This window comes from Tursiops truncatus, chromosome 2 (genome assembly GCF_011762595.2).
Source record: "Tursiops truncatus isolate mTurTru1 chromosome 2, mTurTru1.mat.Y, whole genome shotgun sequence".
Lineage (NCBI taxonomy): Eukaryota > Metazoa > Chordata > Mammalia > Artiodactyla > Delphinidae > Tursiops > Tursiops truncatus.
Genome location: NC_047035.1, coordinates 126,164,774 through 126,186,963, shown reverse-complemented (window position 1 = coordinate 126,186,963; position 22,190 = coordinate 126,164,774). Strand labels below are relative to the sequence as shown.

Below are 22,190 nucleotides of genomic sequence, written 5' to 3'. Positions count from 1 at the left end.
TAATCATGTTTATGTGGTAAAGCAAAACAGCTAAAGAACAAGATGGAAAGTCTTTGCTAGGAAGGATTAGTTAGTTTCCTTCATTCTGCTTATCTTGAAGATGCTTCTCTAAATCCATTTTTGCAGTGAACAAAGCATCATTCCCAGTTTAAAAAGTTTATTTCTGTTAGGGATTTCATATTTTAAAAAACTTGTGCTAAAAGTTTGTTTAGAGACAAAATATATGAGATATGAGATGATTTACTCAGAGAAAGGAATTAAAATATATGTATTATATATGTATATTTTGTATATATAAAATTATAAAATTGACAAGAGGTATTGAGCAATATGAAAGAATAGCTACTGTACAAATGTATCTGCTTACATGTTGACTTCTAGGTAAAAAAATTTTTATTGGGTATCCTAATGATTAGTATTGCCAGATAACCAGACTAGAAATTTTTAAAGACTTTTGAACTGCCTGCTGAGCTAGAAATGTCACCCTGGCTAATAAATAACATACTTTGCACTGTAGATCTCTGTAGCTGGCCCATTTTGATATATGTTAAAGAACATAGACCTTTAATAAACATTTATTTTTACAGAGAATTGAATTATTTTGTTAACTTGTAAGAAACAAAACTGCCATTTAAAAAAAATTAAAATTTGAAGGCCCACAGAACGCTAAACTGTTAGAATAAGCATCATATAATCCTATTCATAAAAGCATTTTTTATGAGTAATTTATCTCTGAGGGCAATGAAGTGAATAATTTACTAGCCCCTAAAAGGAAATATTTTCTACCGTAATACAGTATACATATTATTTTCAATTAAAAACCTCTTTAAGAAAACTTGAAAATCCTGAGACATGAACATCAATTTGAGTAATAATAAATAATTATCCAATTTAAGAAGATTACTTTTCTATAAATATAATTAAATTCTTTTTAGAAATTAAGAAAATAAAGTAAAACCATTTCAGAAGTAACCTACCTTTCTAAGAAATCAGAGGTTTTTTTCAAGTGAGAAAATTATTGAATATAAATTGGTATTAGAAAATAAATATACCTGCTGCATAAACCACAGGTTGTAGAACATTACCTGGAGTAAATCACCAAAACCTCTCTGAGCTTCATTTTCCTTGTCTGTAAACCAAAAATAACAATGTTTATCCTGCTTACTTTAGAGTTATTTTCAAGTTGAATAAAATAGCTGTTTCTTATTCACTCCAGCTGTGGTTCCTCATCCCCCTAGTCAATTGCTACTCATTCCTACCTGCTGTTTCACCAGTGACACAGTCGAGCGTGTGCTGTGGTGGCAGTGGTGTTGAGAGAAGAGAGGGAAGCCATTCCAGTAGGCGGCTGACCACTGTTAACAGTTGGGGTGCCAAGGAGTGACATTGTGTGTCCTGCTGAGTGGTTACAGCAGCAGATGACCTGAGTGGCAGTGGCTAGTGCAAAGTGATAGAAATGGCTGTGGGGTAGAGGATAGAGTTCACTACACTTTGCCCGGCTGCTTTCTGCTTTCAGTTATGTACTGGGGCATCTTCTCTATGCACTGTGGTGAATGCTGCTGTGGCTACAGAAGTGGGCATCCCTTCTTCAGCACTCAGTGTTCAGTGGTAAGGACAGCCTAACAAGTTAGTTTCTATCTCCAGGTTTCTTGTCACCCACAAAGCCTTGCCTCTGTGATAGAGGAGGTTTTCCTTTGTGAACTTGTTAATATGTTATCAAAGAGAGGCAAGAGGGGGCTTTCCTGGTGGCGCAGTGGTTGAGAGACCGCCTGCCGATGCAGGGGACACGGGTTCGTGCCCCGGTCCGGGAAGATCCCACATGCCGCAGAGCGGCTAGACCCATGAGCCATGGCCGCTGAGCCTGCATGTGGAGCCTGTGCTCCGCAACGGGAGAGGCCACAACAGTGAGAGGCCCGCGTACTGCAAAAAAAAAAGAGAGAGGCAAGAGGGTCTTCACTGAGTTCTGAGGAGGGTCCCTCCCAACATTCAAGGTCACCGTAACTCTCAAACCTGGGACCGTGTACAGCCCAAGATATGGAAGCAGCTTCCACACTCCCCTGGGTGCCATCTCAACTCACAAGGCTCACAGCCCTGACAGGACACAGGCCTGTGGGCAGGCTTTACTCTACTTTAGAAAGACATACAAGCAAGAGGATGGTGATGAAGATCATCCAGTGAGAAAGAAACAGGCTGCCTGAAGCAATGCTCTGCCCTGGTCTCCAGAGAACAGCATGAGTAAAGGGCCAGGGGGCCAAGACAAGCACTGGTGGCCTTTCTATATTGTTGGGTTGGATGATCTTTGTAAAGAAATGGGTGGGACAACTAGAGAGCTACAGTATGAGGTTGCCCAAAGAGGGCTTCAGAAGAGCAGAGACAGCATAATCTATGAAGATGAGGAAATTGAAGCTGACAGAAATAACAATCTTCTCAGTCTCATTTTGGTTTTTGATTTTTGTTTTTGACGCCATTGAAGGTGGATTTGGAAAGGGAATTCAATTAAGTCTTTAGGAAGAAAATAAGTCCATAGCTGTCCTTCCATGGAGTTTGTGTACTTGAAACCCTTCCTTGAACTCCTTTCTGATACAGCAAAGCCATCTAATGCTAAGAACTATGCGGGACAGAGTCAAGTGAAGTAGGCAGCTGCTGGCACTGCCTTTCCTCAGAGAACTGAACTGTTCCTGGAAACTTAGCATATAGGGATGCCTCTTTACAGTAGTTAGGAGATACGGTGTGTATACACATACATATAACTACAGTTTTCAAATAGAAGGCTCCTATGTTTAACCATGATTCTAATGTAGAACTTGAGTGTTTATGAAATGGGTGCTTTAATATCACTGCCTGTGATTGGAGGTAGGAGTCTTATTTTGGGGAGCTACTCGCTGAATTCAGTTTCTTGCCAAAGAACTTTGACTTAGGAGAAAAGCAGTTTTTTATGGGGCTTTTTAAAGGAATGTCAGATTACAGCCTCTTCAAAAAATGACTACAGAAGCTATAGTAAGGATGACTTAAATCACTTGTAATACTATCAAAATTATTAACACTCGTGGAGGGTGTTCTTTTTAAGAAGAAAAGTTGTATCAAGAAAGAAGGATGTTCCTGCTATAACTATACCATGACAGCTGAATGACAGATTAGTCTACACACAGAAACTCTGTTCCCACTGCTGTCAGTGAGGAGGTGGGGAAATTAATAACTTGAGCCTCATGCTATGAGACTTAATAGAGGCCTTGAAACATGAATATTTGTTGTTGATTCAATATAGCTCTGTTGACTAAATAGCTCATAAAGATCTGACTCACCTCTGGGCTTCTGAAAATTTAGGAAAATACAAAGAAAAGGGTTTTTTCCTGTAAGACTTTTTTACTAGGTTTACTGGTTTCTCTTGCATAATTAATAAACCATTATTCAGTAATGTTTACAACTTATTTAATGTTGAATAATAGATACAAGTACTGTGAGGTTGCCCATGTACAGACTGACTATGGAAGAGCATTTTTTAGTTAGCCCCCAGGAAGTGCTGTGTCAGCTAAACTCAATGTCAGGAACTTCTGTAGTTTAAGAAAACAAAAGTTGCGCCCACGGTGGCAGGTGGAATTTTTGAGTGTTAATTTAGAAAACAGTGAATGAATTCTTAGCTAAGAACAAATGACATTGAGATTTATGGAGTATCCTGGTGTGTAAACTACCATGTAGTAAACCCCAAAGTTAGTGAGAAAACAGCTTCCTACCAGTGGATAATTATTTGTGTTTCTAAATCAGTCCCAGGGTTGTTCCTTGGACGTTCTAGTAGTGAAGTATTTATTTTCTCAGGAGAAGTTATTCTGTGTGCCAAGGACGTGTGCTATGAGTGAAATGACAGCTCCTTTATTGCTGTGGGTTATACCCTATAACTTTGATAGGGATGTAAAACTGGCCCTTTATCACATAACAGGAGATCACTCCAATTTTTTGTAGTAGCTGTAGTCGTTTTTCCTTTGTAGGAGCTGGATACATTGTGTAGGGGAAAAAAAAAAAGTTTATTCCAAGTATTGGTGCAGTTTTATTTAGAAAGTAGCTTGTAGGCATTTTCAAAACCCATGTTGAAATCTCTTCTTTTGTTGCAAATGGCATATAAAAGACACAAATTTTTAACTACACTTGTTTTTTTCTATTACTTCTCATTCCTGCTTTCTTTGTATCTGCTTAGAAGGTCAGGAAAAGAATTGCTGTTTACTGTTTTTCAAGGAAATACTTAAGTCCACAAAGTGAAGCTATTAGAACTTCAACTCTAGGATGGAAACCAGATGGAAACCAATTAATAATTCCTTAATCTCAGACTTAGAGATGCATGTAAACTGTACTTTACTGAACCATGGAATGTATTTGATCTGCAGCTTGAAGAAGTACTGCCTTGAGGTCATTGTTTAATGGGAATAGTTTGCAAAGTTTGTAGCCTTAAATACGTTTCAGTGCTAAAATACTTCTTCTGGCTCAGACCAGAAGTCCCAGAGGTTGGAATCAGTCTTATTTTTGAGTCGAAGGTATCTTGGCTTTCCAAGGAGGGACCCAAACATGCCATTAAAATCGTGTTCTGTAGAGACTGTTGGGCAGGTCTCTAATCAAAGGCATAATGAAAAAGGAGAAAAGAAAGGCTTGAAAACAAGGTCCAAAAACTAGTAGTGGGAAGAAATGAGAGAGAAGTATTCTGTTAACTAAAGTTTATATGACCCTATTTCAGGAGCAAAGTTGTAACTCTGCAATGTATATTTGTTCAAGAAAATGGATGTGCAGTCCTCCTTTTTGAGCTCTATCTTTTTGCAAGTATTTATAAAAAAATTTTTCATCCTGGTGCTGCTTACTCATCTGACTTTTTCCACTGTCTTAATGATCCCCTCTGCTTTATTTTTTTTATCATATCAGACCTTTACTCTTGCCTTAAGGTTTTCTTAGAGCATTAACAGGATTATTTAATATGGCTGACAGGACTATTTAACATGGCTTCTACAGTGTGGGCAGACATTGACTTTACTATGCTAATATATGAAGAGAAAAGTTCACCTAGAGTAGGTGAACTTTAAAGGGACAAATGTATATTTTTCTCAAAGTTTTGGAATAGGATTTTGGAGTAGGCAGTGATTAATATGAAAAAGTGAACCTGTTTTCCTCAGATATCAATTTTAAAAAAGAATTGCTGCTTATTCTTAAAAAGGTACAGATGTGAAACAAAAATAAGTAGTGTGAGGGCTAGATTCATGAGCAGAATCTTTGCCAGCGAAGTTTTTGTTAATTTGGTTTTCTAAATAGTGGCAAGAATGTATGGTACAAGCAAAGTCTGGAAGACGTTGTCAGTTGACTTTAAAGCAAGAATCTGGAGTTTCTGTCAGTCTTAGTTTTCAGCCAAGTTCTTAAATCTGGGGAGAGGGAGGACAGGTCCCAGTCCAGCTGAGCAAGAGCTGAAGGTAAGATGCAGAGTGAAGATGTTTTGCTCTCCGCGCTGGCTGCCCTGGCCTAGAAGATGTGTTGCTGTAATGCCCAAGCCTGTGCGGGACAGTCAGCGTGAAGGCTCCTTCTCTAGGTCTTCTCTGAAGGAATTCTTGGTATTTCTTGCAACTGCAGCCCTAAATCTGTAAGTCAGACCTACCCCATCTTTTAACAGAAGCCAAGGGATATTTTGTTCATCATTTATCTCCTTGTCATTGTCTCCTGACGTCACACCTGGATGCTTGGGCATGCCCGTCCTCAGGTGCCTACTGCACCCATGCCGCCTGCTAAGGTAGTGTCACTTCCTACATTATGTGGGAGTGCCCTGCTTATATGGAAATGATCTGTTAAGGGAGGCTGCCTAACTAACGTCATGGTGAAGCAGGCAGGCATGCTTTTAAATTCCAGCTCTACCATTTAATAGCTGTATGATCTTGAGCTTAGAAAAGCTATTTAATTTGTCTAAGTCTCAGTAATGGGGTAATATTAATACCTACTTCATAGCACTTTTGTGAGAACTAAATAAGATTTAAAACACTTCTATCACTCATAAATACTACATAAGCACACAATCAATATAAACATTTATTGTTTGACTAGACTGTAAGAAAGGGTTGAGACAGCTTATGTCTTATACCCTAAGCATCTAGCACAGTATCTTGCCCATTGCTTATAATAATTTCTTTATTACTTGACTGTGCAACGCAAGTAGAGATGCTAATGCTTGAATATTTAAACCAACTGCAGAGGAAGCCTTCAGTCATTCAAATTCATTAGAATCAATTTATTTTAATTTAACAGTTGATGATCTACTGTGTGTAAAATATCTTATTAAATTCACTGTGAAATCTTATTTGGTAAAAGTTGAATATATCAGGGAGACGCAAGAGGGAAGAGATATGGGGACATATGTATATGTATAACTGATTCACTTTGTTATAAACCAGAAACTAACACACCATTGTAAAGCAATTATACTCCAATAAAGATATTAAAACAAAAAGTTGAATAGATCAGAAAGAATATGATTATGTAAAAGATTTAATGGAGTGTGTGTGTGTGTGTGTGTGTGTGTATTTAGAGAAACTAGCACTTTAAAAAATTCATTATTCTGAATAAGTAGTCAAAAAGTTCTCTTTGTCAAATGCATCATGTAGGTAATTTAATTAGTTTTAAAGATAATTTTGGAATACACTGTAAATTACTCTGAATTCATTGTGAAGAAACCCAGTTTTTACAGTAATTAAAAATGTAATTGTGACTAATAATCTGTCTGATTTATTGAACCACAATAATTGGAATTACATTGATAGAGCATTCCAAACAACCTGTTTTGATCTATTGCTTTCATGTGTGGTTTCTATTACCCCATCATTTTGTTGAAGAGAATACATCATTCACCTTTTGATAAAATAAATGAGTTTCATGCTGGTTAATGTGCAGTAAACAGATCCTATTTGGTCTGGCGCATGCTGTCATTCTATGCTTGCTTTTACAGTTACAGTTAAAAGAGCAACAGCCTCAACACACAGGAGGTTTTTGTTCCATCTTCAGCCATGTGGACTGCATATGCCGGGGCCTTGAAGTTTAAGGAGAGAGAGAGAATTGGAGTTTATGCAGGACTATTAGCTTTTGCTAATTTTTAAGTAACAATACTTTGATCTATGAGTCTGGAAGAAAAAAAAGGGAAACATTTTAGACACAGTACACCACTTTAAAAAGCCACATGAAAAAGTTCTTTGTTGCTTTAGCATCTTTGCAGATGGACAACTTCCTTGCTTTACATAGTTCACATACTTAGCAATTTTTGCACAGGAACTTAAAAAAATATTACTGCATGATATATTTATTGAAAACTATTGGTCCATTGAAATTAAGAGAAGGAAGAAACAAACCAGCTTATTAGCTAGTAGATTAACGGTCTCTTCCAAAGTTAATTATTGAGTGAGGATTTTCTTTTTTAAGAATAGAAGAAATAGCTCAAAGCTTTTTCATGCAGAAAGTACTTATATTTCAGCCTCATTATGATTAAAAATGCCATTCCTTTGTGCTTGGGGTTTTGCCAGCTGACGGCTTTTTGGCAAGAGCACACTCTCACAGCCATGCCTGTGTAGCCTGTGACCTTGCTGGGTGTTTAGTTGTCTTAGCCTTGCCAGCAGGCTGTGCTGTGTCAGCTAAAGCAAGGGTTGCCTGGTTCTCTTTAGAATCATACACTCTGTTTTGTGATCTTCACTTTATATTCAGGAGAGAGAGATAAAAGACTAAGATGTATTGAGTACCACTCTTATGCAAGGGACCAAGCTTGACATTATATACATTGTTGAATCTTTATAACAAGCTCATGACATAGGTATTATTATCTTCATTTCACAGAGGAGTAACAGGCTTGGAGCATTTGAATTGGAAAGCCAGGTTTCAGAGGTCTGACTCCAAAGCCCACTACATCTTGTAATTTCAGTACTGCTTTTTCTTACTCTATTTGAGATTGTGTTATTTGCAAAGTTTAAATGTTTGTATTAAATACTCATGTCTGTGTGATAATATACTGGCTAATGTATAATAGATTTGAACACAGCTGATTTGTGTTTTCTTTCAGCTTCAGTAGAAAGTAGTTCATTCCATTACGGGCATGTATAAAAAATTATATTCCCCACACAAATTGGTCAGGAGGTATAAACAGAAATCTTTGGAATATTGAAAACCTGAGATAAGGTCTAAACCAAATAGCATTTTAAAATCATCAACTCTTCATTTTTTTCCTATAAAACTAGGATAGGAAAGAGGACTAAACCATATAAGAAGTAGCAAGTGCCAAATTTTATTTAACTTTGTATTATGATCTTTGCATGTAGCCTCATTTAATTTGGACAAGCTCTTTTGTGTATATTAGAGGAGAGAGGTATTTCCTCTGTCATGTCCCATTTTGTGTCCTTGGCTCAGGGAGATGAATTACTGTCTCTAGAGGCTGTTGCCTCCAACTCTTTTCTGTGCAGTTAAAGTATAGAAAAGAGTACCTTTTGCTGCATGCCAAAGAGAATTCTCTCTTAATTGGCCTTCTACTGTAGGCCACACTTCCAAATGTGTCACTAATAATGAGAATAATAATAACTGCCATATACTGGAGAAGGCTGTATGCCAAGAATTCTGCTTGATAATTTATGAACTTTGTTAGTAGTTTTCACTAAAATTAAGGGACAGCATTATTTTTCTCTTTATACAGATGAGGAAACTAAGGACACACATTTAGTAAATAGAAGAATGAAGATTCAGACCCAAGTTCTCTGACTCTGAGAGTGTGTTCCTGCTCCATTAATTAGTATCCTATACTCCTTACTACTGCATAAACTCAAGTAAAGAATCTTTCCCTGAAACCCCTGTAGGCTCTGACAGTCATATCTGAGACCAGAGCTCATTTATATTTTATCAGTGTAGTTTCAATTTTTTAAAAATTCCAAACTTTTCTATATGCCTTTAAAGTCTGCAGACTTCTATATGTGATGAAAGGATTTGTATACAGTCAGAGAAGTAGTGAAAAAATATAAAATAGGAATTTTTAATGTAATTTTGAGGTCTCTTTCATTGCAAGTAGATTCTGATATTTCTATGTATATTTTTTCCATCTATGTTTTATAAATTTGTAGCCTTTTATACCAGTAGAGAAGTTTATACATGTTTACTAAAGTAGCAATACATATTATTGTGGTAATTATGTATTCTTATGCTTAAAAAAACATACTGTATAGTGATTTAAATTTTACAGATTACTTTCACATTCGGTTTTAACAACTTGGTAAAGTTGAGGGGTTAGGCACTATTATGCCATTTTAACATATGTGCAAACTGAGGCTCTGATCACATGGCTAATAAGTGAAAGAACAGACACATAAGATATGAACAGACAATTCACAAAAAAGAAACTATGTAAAAATCGCCCTCAGACACATTGAAAAATGTTCACACTGATAATTAGAGAAATACAAATTCAGAATGACAGAAATTTTTAAATAAGACAACATGTTTTAAAACTTGGTGAAACTGTGGGAAAACCAATGCTCTCATACATTGATGAAGGGAATGCAAATTGGTGTAACTCCTCTGGAGGGAAATACCAAAGAATCTACACATGTATTTACCTTTTGACCTAACAAGTCCACTCCTAGGAATCTATGATGAAGGTATACTTCCAACAATATAGTTGTATACGTATACATGAGTTAGTATACTTACATATGTTTTGTAGATCTTTCTACTTAGGGATCCTAGAAGCAATGTCATTCCCATAGTAATGAGCACACCTAGCACTCAGATCTTGGTTTCTAAACACCATACCCTATTAAAAGGAATTAAGGCTCCTTGGAGAAGTAATTGATTTCAGGGCTATAGCAGGGAAAATACAAGCTGAGCTGGGACTGTCTTGTGGTGCCAGAAAGTATGATGATACTCAAAAAAGGATGAAAACTTGTTGAAAGAACATAAGGACCAATTTTAAGTGTTCCTAATTGCCAAAACTGAAACATTTTAACCACTACAATGAACAATAATGGTATTGGGTTTTTAGTCCTTACAATAAAATAAATATCCATGAATCCATACTGTTATAAAAATCAAATAAATGGGGGAGAAGGGATGGCTCTTCCTTACAGAAGAATTCCAGTTAATAAATGTAGACAGAAAGATGGTAATCGAAAATCACCACTAAATGAATACCGTGTAATAATTGTTGCAAACAAGACCCATTGATGAATGCTAAAATTAATGGGCAAAACTTTGAGAAGGAACAGGATATTTACATAGTCTTGGGGCTGTAGTAATCTGAAGACTTGACCTGGGACTTGGGGGAGCTGCTTCCAAGGTGGTTTACTCACATGGCTGTTGGCTGGCAGTCTCATTTCCTCTGCTGGAGGGCCCTCATGACAAAGGAGTTGTCTTCCTGAACAAGCGATCCAAGGGAGAGAGCAAAGAGGAAGCCACAATGCCTTTTGTGACTTACTCTGAAATCACAAAATCACACAGCAGTTCTGCTTATTGTGTTTGTTAGATATATTACAACCACCACACTGGGAAAGGGCATCTCTAGCTAGTAGGCCAGTAATTTTTTTTTCTCCCTAAGAGTTGCCACTTCCCAGTGCTTTTGTTGCCTGTTCCCAGTGCTGCCAATTTTGGTTCCTCTTTTTGTAACTTGCCCCAGTGCTATTCCTGGGCAAGAATACTGTGATAGGACTTGTAGTGGAAAAGAGGAGGTAATGTTCACCTTTTCCTACCCATTTCCATGGCAAACCCTTCCTTACCTCAATCTTATATTATCCCCCTCTCACTTAATGTAACAAATTATCCAGAACCCATCTGTGAAACAGAGACTTTATACAACCCTCTTAATAGCTGTGATCATATTATATTACAGTTATCATTTTTCATGTCCGTCCTCAATATCATATTCATATCTGAATCCCCAAGGCCTACCATAGTGCCTAAAAGGTCCTTAATGGGTGAATGGGTTTTGTTTTGAAATGTAAATATGCTTAAGAACCACCTAATTTAGCTTTCTGGGCCTTTGTCTTTCCTAACTGTAGAAGGACAGGGGAAAAAGAGAGCTCCTTCAGCCTATTTCCTATTTTCACAAGCAGAATTATAGTTTGAAACTTTTCAGAGATTGAAAACTTTTCGAAGATTATGTTCTTACTTCAGGAGGCAGAGGGTTGGCAAGGCTACTGAGGATTCTGTTCTGTGCCTCTGTAACGATGAAGACAAATAGCTCTACCCTGTGAGTGATAGGAGTGGAAAGGAAAGCTGGTCGAACAATCTTGGGCACACAGTAGACAGGAAGGGATGACCTCGGCACTTGGAAGTGTCTCTGCTGCCTGTGATGGCCAGAGAGCACCTTCAGTACTTTGTGCTTTGTTTCCTCACTGAATCCTCCTCCAGTCTTTGCTCCCCCTTTGTCCGGCTACTTCTGCGAAACTTCTGGATTCTCCCTCTTTCTGGCATACTTGTTCCTATTGCAGATTCTTCTCTTTGGGCTCCCTTTCTCACCTCTTCCCTTCCTGGTACAAACCAATTCCTGTCCCGGCTTCCTGGCTTGCAGGTCTTGTCCATCCGTCTGTACCTCACACCTCACTGAGGACTGGGATTTGGGGTTCCCTTTGCTTCTTCCTGCCCCTGCAGCCACGGGCAGTTCCATCCATTCTTAGATCCACACCTGGCTCCTGAGGCCCGGCCCAGCCAGGGTCAGATTGATCCCTAGCCCTCCTTTACCCCTCCTCCCATCTTTCTGCCCAGGGGAGGTGAGACACAGTAGGCTGACCTGCCAACTTAGTTTGTGTAACACTTTTTCCTATGGAGAAAAATGAAACTAAATAAACGACCTATAACAAACAATAAATAAATAGAAATTGTTTATTAAAAGTCATAGAATTTTTATGTGGGAAGGAAATCTAATAATATTTCATTCCCAGTACTCATTTTACAGCTTAAATGCTCAAGGTTCAGGTGGGTTGAGTAATTTTTCAATAGTCATGTTTTCTGATGTAGAATCTCATATTACAGCTGACATAAGTTCACACCTAGTTAAATCTGCAACACTTTTTTTCTTCCAGAGTAGAAATTTGAATTATTCTAATATTATGTATTAAATTTTATGTTTCACATTATATTGGTGTATGTTTATAGGAATTATAGCACTTTTCTTTCTAATCCAGATTTAGGTCGATCTCGAGAACTACAATATGTGTACGTGGATAACAACATTCATCTGAAAGGCTTGCCGTCCTATCTGTACAACAAAGTCATCGGGTGCAGTGGGTAAGGCTGATTTCACATTTTATACTATCACTCACCTCTTTTGCTAGCTTTGTTTCTACTTCAGTATTTAGTCCTGATAAAACTCAAAAATAGATGAACTACTTTTGATAATCCTGTTCAGTTTTGTTTTGGGGCTTAATATGTTAAAACAAATACCCTTAAAAGTCAAGAATATTGAGCAAGCAATTTAGAGTATTGTACTTCAGGTTTAGTTAGTAAGCTGTAAATTTGGTCAGTAAGTTGTTTGTTATTTTCCAGTCAAAAGAAAAATTAATCTATGCATACCATTATAAGCTCAATAGTATTAGTCACAGAAACTGGAGGAATCTGCATTAACGTAAAAGCTTTTCTTTCTCTGCACTCCATTGCAGTGACAATTTTACCACATTAGTATCTAGGACTATACCAATTGAAAATATTTAGAGCTCAACATTTGAAATAGTCCCTCAATACAAATCATGATTCTAGCAACCAAAACGTATGTTTCAGTTAATAAGAAACGATAGGCTTTTATTTTCAGAGCAGCAATGATCTTTCATTCTCAGTTAGGCTTTTAGAAAGATGGCTTCAGCTTCTCCTTCTATAACAGTGAGAAAGAACCAACCCTAAAGTGGTTCCCAGAGTGGCATGGGCTTAACACCGGACAACTCAGCTGCCAGAACCTGCTTTTGACTGGCCTCACTTAAGCAGCCAAAGGATACTTGGAACACCTTTGAGGGTACTTAGCCAGCATGTTGACTCTCTCCTTATAATTTCAAACATCCTGCGTAACCTGGCTCATACTGTATGTAGTTCTGGCAAGGAAAGGGATGCCAATAAACTTGTGTGTAGCGACAGCCACTCCCCTGCTGGCATGGCTCTGGGGGATGGGCATTGAGCAGTGATTGCTCCAGAGAGGGTAATCCTAGTGGCCTTCCCCTAAGAAAAATTATACAGTTGTTATCTTGGGAGAGCCCTAGATGAATTCAGTGCCTGTATAGGCTGATGAAATACAAGCCCAGAGACATATTCCAGAACCTTCTATGAAGCATAGAAAATAGAATATGTAATGGAGTTTTTAGCTCATTGATTTTTCTACAGCTGATCATGTGACAGCTATGATCCTACTCACTCATTAATCATAATGAGTTTGTAAAAGATCTATAATATAGCCTAATTTTTCCAAGTGGTGAGTGAAATACCCTCAATTACCAAGATACACGGAATGATGCAAGTAGGCTCCAAAACTGAAGGCAATTTTCTTTCACCAAAGCCTTCAGAGACTGCACTGAAATATGATTTAAATCTCTACCACAATTAAAGAATAGCTCTTACTTGAGGTAAAGAGCCTTCTTCTTTGGTGTTTAGACATGGATATTACTGACTGCCAGAAAGTTCTATTTGTGCAGAGTAGAGAGATAGTATATTTTATTTTATTTATTTCATTTTTGGCCGAGCCGTGCAGCTTGCGGGATCTTAGTTCCCTGACCAGGGATCGAACCTGGGCCCACGACAATGAAAGCACCAAGTCCCTACCACTAGACCACCAGGGAATTCCCTTTTTTTTTTTTTGATATATTTTAATTGTTGACTTGGTATCTGGTAGCAGAGGTAGTGAATTTTATGAGAGTTCCAAATCTTTGAGAAAACAGTAAGGCAGAATATGCAAATTACTAGCAGATAGTCTACATTTTTTATTATTATTAGCATCTTCCTTTGGTAGTAGTAATAAGAAGATAAATAAAATTTTTAAAAAGACAGTTATCAAACAATCAGTTTTCTAATATTAATAGATTTTGGAGTGTTGGCAGTCCCACATACAAATAAACAGTGATCCAAAAGGTATTTTTAATCTGTTGGTTTAACTCAGAATGCATTTCTTATAGAAGCGGTTCTGGTGGTTATACTCCTAGCCAGCTCATTAAAAGGTCATTTAACCCATTTTGCACCCCCCAAATTATACTTACTTATAAAATATTTCTGTGGCAAAAATGTATTCAGAATTCTAATACATGTGACTGTTGAAGTCTTGGCAACAGAATTTAGGGGCTCCCCTTCTTTTATCTCTTTTATCTGTTGTATATGTGCAAAGGGACTCTCCCATTCCAAGTCAAAGTGGGGGTGTTTTGGGAAAAGGAGGGGCAAGGTCTAGAACAGGGTTCTAAGGTAAATCTTATATAAAGAGCATAAGGGTATTTGAGGCCTAGAAAGTGTACCTTTTGATTCTGAACAAGGATCTTGGTTCGGTTGTTTATTCAGTGCGTATTTATTGAGCAACTACTCTGTTTGGTCACTGTCTAGACAATGGACATACAATGTAGGAGCCAAACAATTCAAGTACCTGCCTTCCTGGACCTCATAATCTAGCTAGGGATCCAAGTGAACAGTCAATAATTAAACAAACTCAGTGCTAATTCTCTCCAAGGAGATGATACTTAAGCTAAGCGTAGAAGGATCAGCACACTTGGTTCTCCACCACCATCACATGTTCTTTCTAGCCCAGAGGTAGGTCTGGAATAAAGAACACATCAGCTCCTGCTGTACTGTGCTTTCTCTGAAAGAATTGTATTACCCTTCTCTGATTAACAGTCTAAGAAAATTAGAGCAAAATGAATACAGCTTTAGGGACCTGTGGCATGATATAAAAATGTCTGACATATATATATATAATTCACATCTCAGAAGGAAAATAGAGAACCAGGTATAAGGCATATAAAAAGATATAAAAATAGATAATAACAAATGTTGCACAGTTTCAAGAAATCTCAGAAGTCTCACAAAATTATCTTTGATATTCATAGAAATGTGAATAAAGTTAGCTCCTCCTTATTCTATGTTCATTTATTTGTCAAGTAATTATTGAACTTTAGCAAGTCAGCACTGTGCTAATAATTGTAGAAAAGATAATTTAGATGTTTATCCTAATATATAAAAATAACTAATACAAAAAATAAATACCCTAAGAGAAAAGTAGAGTGGTGAAAATTTAGAGCAGCGGACTGCCTCTTTATGTCCTAGCTTTGAAGTCACACACTGCCATTTCTATTATATCCTATTGATTACACAGGTTAACCCTATTCATTGTGAGAGGGAACTTCCAGGAGGGGAGCAGCATGGGAGCCATCCTGGAGGATGGCTGTCACAGATTCCTTGCATTCATGCTCTTTGCTAGCCTCTTGGAAAAGTACAATTTTTATTTTGTCTGGATTTTTCTTATTGTTACCACAGAAACAAATGTCTTCCATTCTTCTATATTTTACCTTGAAAGAGAAGTCCCTCCCATGTTAGAACTTTAAAAAGTGGTAATTGGCACATTTGCTTACTCAGGAGAACTTAATGTTAAAAGTGGCCCAATACCAGAGTTATTTTCTCAGTTGTCTGATTATGAGAAAAAGAAACCAAGACACTGCTTTGCTTTGTCTTATATAAATAAGCAATTATAGCTGGATTTGGGTACAAATTGGATAAATGATTTGGTTAAATGGTTTGTTAATATAACCACTCAAGGTAACAGAGTTGTCTTTGGGAGAAATGCATTCAGAGTTCTGAGTTAAATCAGCATACTAGAAAATATCCTTTGGCTCACAGTCCATTTTTGTGTGGGGGCTGCCTACACACAAAAAACAAACTGTACTAGATACTTGAACCACACCTCCATGTGGCAGGCACAAAGCGGCCTAGCTACATATTAAAAAAAAAACTGAGGTATGATTTGAGCTGTCACTCAAGTGACAGAGTTTGTTGTTTGATTCCAATGTAGTAATTAATTGCTTATTAAAACAAAAATAGTGACACTCCTTTTAAGTTTTAGAGGAATATAACAGAATCCAGAGTATCCACAATATAACTTTCAAAATGTCCAGGGTACAATCCAAAATTAAGTAACATTTGAAGAATAAAGAAAATATGACCTAGTGTCACAGAAAGTAAAAACTTTACTTGATGAGCTTAACACAGAATGGTATAAGAGAGGAAAAGTCAGTGAACTTGGAGGTAGATCAATAGAAATGATTCAGTCTGAAGAACACACACACACACACACACACACACACACACACACACACACACACACACACACACAAAGACTGAAAGCAAGAATGAACATCAGCATCATCAGGGACCTGCCAAACAGTACAAAAAAGCCTGATATTTGTCATCCCAGAAGGAGAATAGAGAGAAAATGGGGTGGTAACAACAAAATTGTTTGAAGAAATATTGTCCAAAAATTTGCCAAATATGATGAAAGACATAAATTTACATTTTCAAGAAACTCAGTGAACTTAAGTAATATAGATTACAAAGAAAACTGTACCCAGTCAAAGCTGCTGAAAACCAAAGATAAAAAGAAAATCTTGAAAGCAGCCAGAGAAAAATGACAAACTACATACAAAGAAATAATTCAAAAGACCATTGCCTTCTCATCAGAAATTTTGAAGGCCAGAAAACAGTGGAATGATATTTTTAAAGTGCCAAAGAAAAACACCAGTCAACCTAGCAACCAGCAAAAAATACCTTTCAAGAATGAAAGTAAAATAAATGCATTCTCAGATGGAACAAAACTAAGCCTTAAAGAGGCTCTGCCAAGAGGACAGACGTTTTATCCAAACCAAGGCTTATTCTATCAGGGTGACATAATTTCTTTCCTTCTCCATATCTACTTTTTCCCTTTACTTTTCCTCTTATTTTAAGCTGAAAAAAAAAAAACTTTTTTGCTAAAAAGGGTTAATCTGGTAGCAGTTCCCCCAATAACGAGCATGTGGATGACAGTGTATTTTCTGAAGTATAAAAGACAGTTACTTGCGTTCTTTTGGTAAGGGAATTGAAACTAATTCTTTACTCTTAACACTTTGGTTGGTGGCATGGTAAGTTTGAAAATGCATACGAATTAATTTGCTACATCACATACATGTTTTGGAGCATAATCTCCGTGGCAAAATGATGTTACCATTCATTTAGCTTGTTTAGGTTTAAATGCTGAATGGCAGCTCTGAAAACATTGAGTTGAAAGGGAATTGTGATAATTGTTATAAATTATTTATGTAACTAAGCCAAGGGTCCTAACATTTATAACAGACTTCAGCTCATTTTAATAACTCACTTAAGGGTTCAGATGTACAATCTTTTTTGTAACCACCTCAGCATTTATTCTAAAGTAATAAAAACTATCGAGTTAGAAATCAAAGATGCCAAGGCTTAACAATTGCCAGCTACTAGTTATTTCATTTTATTGTGAACTGAGCGTATCATGGAGCTTCCATCCCTCTTTACTGACAGTTCATTTCATGATTACTTCTTACTGAGATGAGCGACACTAGCTTTCAAGACAGGTACCTTTCCAGCCTTCTCTCCCATTTGCTGTTCTCTTCCATGGACCTGAGAGTCTGGCCACTAGCACTGTTGTGTAACCCCATCTGCCCTGTGCATTCACAGAGCTGAATCCCTGTTCCCTTTCTCTGGAATATCATCATGTTAATCTTAGTTTTCAACAGTAGATACCTTCAGAGCAACATCTAGACTAGTGTTTGACCAAATATCTGGGTGCCGTGGCCTAGCCAAGTTAATACAAAAATTTAACCATCACACCATGTATATTATCCCCCAAAATCATTTATTATAATAATAAAGAGAAAGCACAGCTATAAACATTGCTTAAACTTTACTGTGTACCAGGCAGTGTACTCATTGATTTATTTGCGTATTGCACATTATCCTCCCAGCAACCCTTGTGATAATCATCCTTATCTTAGAAATGAAGAAACCAGAGCTCAGAAAGATTGTCTCAGGTCACAAAGCTAGATGGCAGTAGAGTTATTATCTGCTTCATTGTCCACACTCTTAACCACTGCACTACATATACTGTCTCCCTCTTCTCCTTGGTCTAGAATCACCTCTATATGTTTGAGCCCCTCTACTAGCTTCTTGAGAACAGGGATGAAAAATACCTTTCTTGTTCCTGCATTATTCCATGTCGTGGGGTGGATATTTGGTATCTGATGAGGTCAGGGGAGGTTGGCTATGGCCAACAGAAAGATACTAACTCATGTGAATTCCTGCCTTGTAGCCTGCATTCTACATAGCTGCAACTCTTCTCCAGTGTTAACTAGAGAAGGCATTTAATAGAAGTATTGTAAAATGAATTTAATTAGCTGTTTACAAGCCAGCGGTGAAGAGTAGGAACTTCTGCTAAAAGAATTGTCAAAGGGAAATTAGACCTTATATAAAATGAGGATCCACATACTTGTTAATGTGAGTCTTTTCAGCAGTTTGTCAGAAACCTAATCTTTCTAATTATTGGAGACAGAGGAAGCATTAGGAAAAGTCTGGCTTTCAGTTTTCTAAACCTTTATTTGTTATTGTTAAATTCCTTGGACAGTGTTCCTTATAGAGTTCATCAACACTTGTAAGGTTAAGAAGCAGCAGCTGTTAAGGCAATAGCAGTATGAAGTAATTATTCATGAATTGCTTGCTTGCTTTTTACCCTATATTTTTTTTGTTCTATGATTTTGCCCAGGATTCTCATAACTAAAGTATGGCTATAAAGTTTGGAAACAAATAATATGCTTTACCATGAGTATTAGGCTTCTCCATAGCAACAGAACCAATAGAGAGAGAGAGGTGTGTGTGTGTGTGTGTGTGTGTGTGTGTGTGCGTGTGTGTGTGTGTGTTGTGTAGCTGGGGGGGGCTTGCACTGAGAGGAAGAGGGAGATTGATTTATTTTAAGGAATTGGCTCACATGATTGTGGGCACTGGCAAGTCTGAAATTCGCAGAGCAGGCTAGAGACCGAGGGAAGAGCTGACGTGGTAGCTTGAGTCTAAAGACAGTCTGGAGGCAGAATTTTTCCTTGGGGGACCTCAGTCTTTTCCTCTTAAAGGCCTTCAACTGATTAGACAAGGCCCACTCAACATTATAGAGGGTAATCAGTTTTATTCAAAGTCTACTGTTTTAAATGTTAATCTCATCTTAAAAATACCTTTACAGAAATATCTGGCCTGGTGTTTGACCAAATATCTGGGTGCCCTGGCCTAGCCAAGTTGATACAAAAATTTAATCATCACACTATGTATTACTGTATATCATCAAAAGAGTCACTTATTATGTGTTTGCCTGTGTTTCCAGACTTAGTGGCCATACTGCATAATAGCATATTGGATATGATCCTCTCAATTTTCTCCATATTAAGAAACAAATAGTAATTATACAGTAAAATTTAAATTTATTTCCTCATCTTCACAAAATGCTTCATAAGGGTAATACCTTTCTAACCCACAGAAATACTCATGCAAAGTCACAATTGTGCTGCTACAGACTCTTCATGTTTATGTGATCACATAGGGTCAACTGAGGTTTTGAAAGTAAGAGGGGTAAAGGCAAAGTAGCAAATCAAAGAAAAATATCATAGAAATTTTGACACCAGTTGGCAGGCCACTGTGAAGCTGCTTTGCACTAGTGTATCCATACTAACTGTTAAATTTTTGACAGTATTGAAGTATTTCTACACAAGTTAATGAATAGCTATTGAACTAAAAGCCCCTGAGGTCCCCCACTGCTGTATCTGCCTTTCCCCTAAGATCGCCCCATAATCCAGCAACTAAAAGGCTAATGACCAGCAGAACAGAGGGCTCTAGGACTGTGCTTTAGCACAGTGGTACTGTTTGTTTGGTTTTTGCTTGTTTTATTAAACTATAATTTACATACAGAAAAGTTCACCCTTTTTAGTGTATAGTACTGTGAATTTTGACAAATGCATACAGTTGTATAGCCACCACTATGATCAAGGTTTAGAACATTTCATTCACCCCCAAAATGTCCCCCATGTCCCTTTAAAATGAACCTTTTTTCTTCGGGAGACACCTCAGCCTCTGGAAATGGTTATGTTTTGTGTCCCTATGTTTTACCTTTTCCAGAATGTCATATAAATGAAATGACACAGGCTACTGCAAACATTCATGTCTGGGGCTTTGTGTGAACATAATTTCATTCCACTTGGGTAATATCTAAGAATGCATTTGCTGGGCTATGTGGTAAGGATACGTTTAACTTTATTAAAAACTGCCAAAATGTTTTCCAACATGGCTGTGCTGTTTTGTATTTCATGAGAGTTCTTGTCAGTTTTTTCTTCTTTCAGACATTCTAGTAAGTGGGTACTATCTCATGGTTTTAATTTGCATTTCTCTAATGACTGTTGTTGTTGAACACGTTTTCATATGCGTATTTGCCCTCCATGTACAGTTGACCCTTGAACAATGCGCGGGTTGGGGCGGACTCTCGGCACAGTCCAAAAACCACATATAGCTTATAGTCAGTCCTCTGTATCCGGGGTTCCTCTGCATCTGCAATTCCACATTTGTGGATTCAACCAACCCTGGATCGTGTAGTATTGTAGTACTTATGATTGAAAAAAATCCATGTTTAAGTGGAACCACGCAGTTCAAACCCATGTTGTTCAAGGGTCAGCTGTATCTTGGGTGAAGCGTATTCCAGTCTTTTGCCCTTTTTTTAAAAACTGGATTGTTTGGGCTTTTTCTTACTGAGTTTTGAGAGTTCTTTATATATTCTGAATACATGTTTCTCATCAAATACGTGATTTGCAAATATTTTCTTCCGGTCTGTGGCTTGTCTGTCATTCTCTTAACAGATTTAACTAGCCTATATTGTGGTTCTTCATAGTTCACCACTGATAAACACACAACTCAAGATATATTTAATTTAATCCATAAATGAGACATTTTCCATTTGACAGATTACTATATTTTCCTAAATAACCATTTCCTTAAATGTTGCCATCCTGGTGAGTAACCAAATACAGATAATGTGATGCTCATATCTTTTTGGCACATCTGCTCCTGAGACAGACTGGACCCCCACGAACTACCCCAAAATTATTTCCTTTTTGGCACCATGTGGATGACTCAGTATTCTTTTCACCATTTCCTTTTTATCTTTTCTCTTTCAAATTTCTTTCCCTGTGTGTGAAGACTCAAAACAACCAATCTGTATTTGGAACTGCTTAGGCACCAATATAGAACTGCTAGATAGAAGAGAAAACTGATCACATTCGATGAGTTAACAACAGAACTTCCATAATACAGTTAGATAATGTGTGATTTAGAAACATCAAACGTTGTGACATATCATTGGTAAAAGATGATGTCAGGAGAGACTTTATAAAGGAATTAGATTTGGGGAGGAGTAAAATTTGTATCTGGAATGACAGGATATAGAAAATTCCAGGCCCAATTTGGCCTGTAGGCAAGAATAGCCATGGCTCATTGAATACAGTGTTGCTTGTGTTAAGGGGTATGATTCAGAATCCACAAGGAAATGGTAAGGCCACCAGCATCCATGAGATACCTTTCTGCTTAAGTTCTCTCCCTTTTGCATCAACTAAGGTAAGAGGGTCATTTCTTAAAATTTGACTAGAAAGCTTCCATATTTTGACCCTGCACATCAGTGTAAATATCATTAACTTACAAAAATAACATTACTAACAATTTTGAAGCCCCTGTATGGTTCTCTCCCATGTATGCTCCTCCTTCTTCTCCAAGGTTAGCCATTACTCTGAATTTTGTATTTATCATTCATTTTCACTGAGTTACGATTTTAATATATGTAAATACATCCCCATATAGTGTATTGTCAAGTTTTATATCTTTTCTTTAACTTTGTGTAAATTGAATGATGCTGTATGTATTCCTCTATGGTGTACTTCTTTCACATAACCTTTTGTTTTTATTCTCCAACTTCTCCACTATTTTTCTGCTTCCCTTTAGAGAAAAACTCTTTGAAAGAGTCGTCTATACTCACTTTTTCCACTTCTTTCTATTCTCTCACACCAGTTAGGCTTTTATCCCCATTGCACCTATATAAAGTATATATATAATTTGAAAAGTTTTGATGTATATATGTATACACACACATACATACGTACCTCTGAAACCATCACTGCAATTAA

At 37.2% G+C, this 22,190-nt stretch overlaps 1 protein-coding gene and 1 pseudogene across 5 annotated transcripts in view; both read left to right on the top strand.

The window, feature by feature from the left end:
• LRRC28 (leucine rich repeat containing 28) overlaps positions 1-22,190 on the top strand; it is a 181,061-nt gene that overhangs the window by 120,649 nt on the left and 38,222 nt on the right. For all 5 annotated transcript variants that reach the window (XR_012330252.1, XR_012330255.1, XR_012330253.1 and 2 more), the window contains one exon: positions 12,156-12,258. Coding sequence is in view for 1 of the 5 variants with exons in the window: in XM_019945867.2 (XP_019801426.1) it covers positions 12,156-12,258 (103 nt within the window). In the remaining 4 variants the exon portion in view is untranslated. The remainder of the gene's footprint in view (positions 1-12,155; positions 12,259-22,190) is intronic.
• On the top strand, positions 6-2,717 carry LOC109551766 (coiled-coil domain-containing protein 117-like; annotated as a pseudogene).